This window comes from Mycetomoellerius zeteki, unplaced genomic scaffold (genome assembly GCF_001594055.1).
Source record: "Mycetomoellerius zeteki isolate Tzet28-1 unplaced genomic scaffold, Tzet1.0 scaffold656, whole genome shotgun sequence".
Classification (NCBI taxonomy): Eukaryota; Metazoa; Arthropoda; class Insecta; order Hymenoptera; family Formicidae; genus Mycetomoellerius; species Mycetomoellerius zeteki.
In genome coordinates, this window is record NW_017257671.1 from 165,587 (window position 1) to 168,612 (window position 3,026).

The 3,026-nt window shown below is 29.7% G+C and overlaps 1 protein-coding gene across 1 annotated transcript in view; it reads left to right on the top strand.

Moving 5' to 3' along the window:
• The window catches only part of nanos (RNA-binding protein nanos), a 6,966-nt gene extending 3,940 nt beyond the window's left edge, over positions 1-3,026 (top strand). Inside the window, exons 3-4 of the mRNA XM_018457696.1 lie at positions 1,461-1,603; positions 2,728-3,026. Coding sequence (XP_018313198.1) covers positions 1,461-1,603; positions 2,728-2,756 — 172 coding nt within the window. The 3' untranslated portion in view covers positions 2,757-3,026. The remainder of the gene's footprint in view (positions 1-1,460; positions 1,604-2,727) is intronic.

Below are 3,026 nucleotides of genomic sequence, written 5' to 3' on the forward strand. Positions count from 1 at the left end.
AAACGTAGTCTATAGATTCCGTCCTTAGTTTTATTCCTGTTTTACAATAAAGTCGTAAGTCGTAAGAAATTGGCCAATTACAGTTGAATATGAAAAACATAATCGACTATGATTGGTTAATTTTTTACTACTTATAGCTAGAGCCCTAGATAACAGAGATGCAACATTGAAGGGATAGGTCTGATTAGCTGTCTAAAACACGTGATTTAGACAGCCAATATGTTACGACGCTATTTTTTTTCACAATGAGTTCACACGCATAAACTATTGTAGCATGTGATGATGAGATACTACGCCAATAATAGTATCCTCTGAAAAAAAATGGCGGCGGTAACCCAACCTAACCTGCTCAATGTCGAATCTCTGGTATCTAGGGTTCTACTTATAACTTGTGATCCTATTGTAGAACAGGCTTTAATCGGTGAAGTTGGCCAATTAGTCGTACAAGTTGGCTATAGGCCGTATCAGACCATCGACTTTGCAGGCCGATAATGGACCAATCACAATAAGGCTGATTCAATGTGATTGGTCCATTATTGGTCAACAGTCAGAGTCGGCAGTCGGGTCGGCTTGCAGAGTCGGTAGTCTAATACGGGCTTATTGGTCAACTTCACCGATAAGACTTAGGACTATCGACTATCGATTCATTGTAGAATCAACATTAAGAACGTTCCTTAGTATGTCCCAGTATGTTTCTTGGATAAAGTAGTGTATGGTATTATAAATATATAGAAAAAATCTTTTTCTTTTTATAATTTTAACTAATTGTATATACTGTATTTTTGTTCGTGGAACACGTCGAAGATATAATCTATGAATTTTAGCTCCATTCTATGTCTTTCTTGTATATTGTCAAAATTACTCTATATGTTTAATTAATATCTATATTGAAAATTGACTGCGCGCGTGCGTGCGTGCGTGCGTGCGTGCGTGCGTGCGTGCGTGCGTGCGGACAGATGCCTTTTCTTTTCTTATAAATTTTAAAACACGCGAAAAATGGAAGACTATTATACGATTTTTCACCTTCAAATAATTTTTTTATATTTGAGTAATTTAAATATGAGTTTGTATAAAGTGCGATTATATTGCGAGAATATAATGGTAATACAATTGAAATACAGTTACCGTTATAAAATAATAACATCTAAACAAAAGTATATCACGTAAAAAAAGATAAAGTCTAAAATATAAAAAGAAAAATTATTTTCTAAATAATCTTATATAATAATTTTTTCAATATGATGATTTTATTTAATTTTAATCGAAGAAATAAAAAGCAATAGCCTGCATTATCTGATAGATAATCTGTAATCTTTTTTTACGATGCTTAAAGTCTTCCTTGGTAGATTTCCATACAAAACATGACATTAGGAATTGATTTCTCTTTCTTAGGTATTGTTTCTTTTTAACATTAAATATCTTGTATTCATATACACATAAATTATATTTTTGTTTGATAGGGCTTATACGTGCCCGATCTGCGGCGCAACTGGTGATGAGGCACACACAGTTAAGTACTGTCCAAGAGGTCCGTATAATCCCAATCCCATTAGCACAGCAAATTCCTTTAAGCTCGCGAGGAACTCCACGGGAAAAATAGCAAGTAAGAAGTTTTGACACTTTCCACGCGGATGTGGAACATTTTCTTTCTCTAGAATAGTAATAATAATGGATAATACAAATTTGTAATTCATATACCAATGTAAATACACGCTGGTGTATTTCAGTTACATGAAAAAAGCACTGAAAAAAAGTACTAAATTTTAATAAATATTTATTTATAGTAATATTAACTTAACATTTACTTACTAGTAAATATTAAGTTAATAATGAATTTAAATAAATGTTTTTGTAAATAAAAAAATGATAAATATTCAGCTAACACTATTCAAACAAATATTTATTAAAATTTTAATATTGTACATTGTTTTCTCAGTGTATAAATATAAATGAATATGTACAAATTATAAATGAATATAATATGAACAAATTGTAAATAACTATTGAAAAAATTGTAAGTGGCTAATGAACAAATCATAAATAAATGATGAACGAATTGTAAATAAATAGAAAATGTTCCAGTAAATTAAAAATTAATGTAAATCTCGTAGATTAAGTAAGTAAAACATCCCCCAACGAAATTAAACTTCTCTCTTTGTAATTAAGACTTTTACATTTTCATATTCTTTAAGTATATTAATATTTATTAAATAATATTACATCGCACTTGTTTATTTTAGTCATGTGATTTCTTTGCTAATGCACGAAATGTAAAAATTAAAAGAAATAATCAGAATATATAATGAGAATTACTACTCTAAAACAAATACATTTAGATAAACTGTGCAATTAATTTTAAGAAATTAGTTTATACTTATATCGTTCTCGCGAACGTAAAAAGAATTTATAAAAGAAAAAATGAGTTTTCAATAGTCAATCTGAAAAAATCGATATAATGGCACACTATCCGAGCAATTGGTTCCGTGAACGTATGGACAATATCTAATACAAAGGAAGAGAATAACTCATTTTAATAATTTATTAAGTCGTATATGTTAAAAGTTATTTTATGATGTTATAAATTAATGAATATTATTTTAAAAATTGTGCGATACATTTCTTTCCTCTCTTAATATATGTTTCTATTGTTTCTGTTTCATTTAATAAGAATAAACGTAAATAAATCTTCGAACAATAACAATATCTTCTAAATGAGATTTTTAACAGGGAGGAGTAAGAAGCAAGCAACGTTTTGAGTACATATCGACATCAACTGCTGACAGGCTATTCCCGCATACGTCCAAGTATCGAGTTAGACAATCTAGTTTCCTAGGTTATTGTGTACATTGTTTATTTTTTTCGTACATTTACATTAGTTTGTAAAGGTAAATACTGACAGCCGACATAATCTGATATCTTCACGAATACGCCATAATACCAGATCTAGATCGAAATTTGACTTATCAGTTTCGCTGACCTCTCGCATTCTTTTACCTTTATATCTTTGTTTTTATATCTTTATAGCT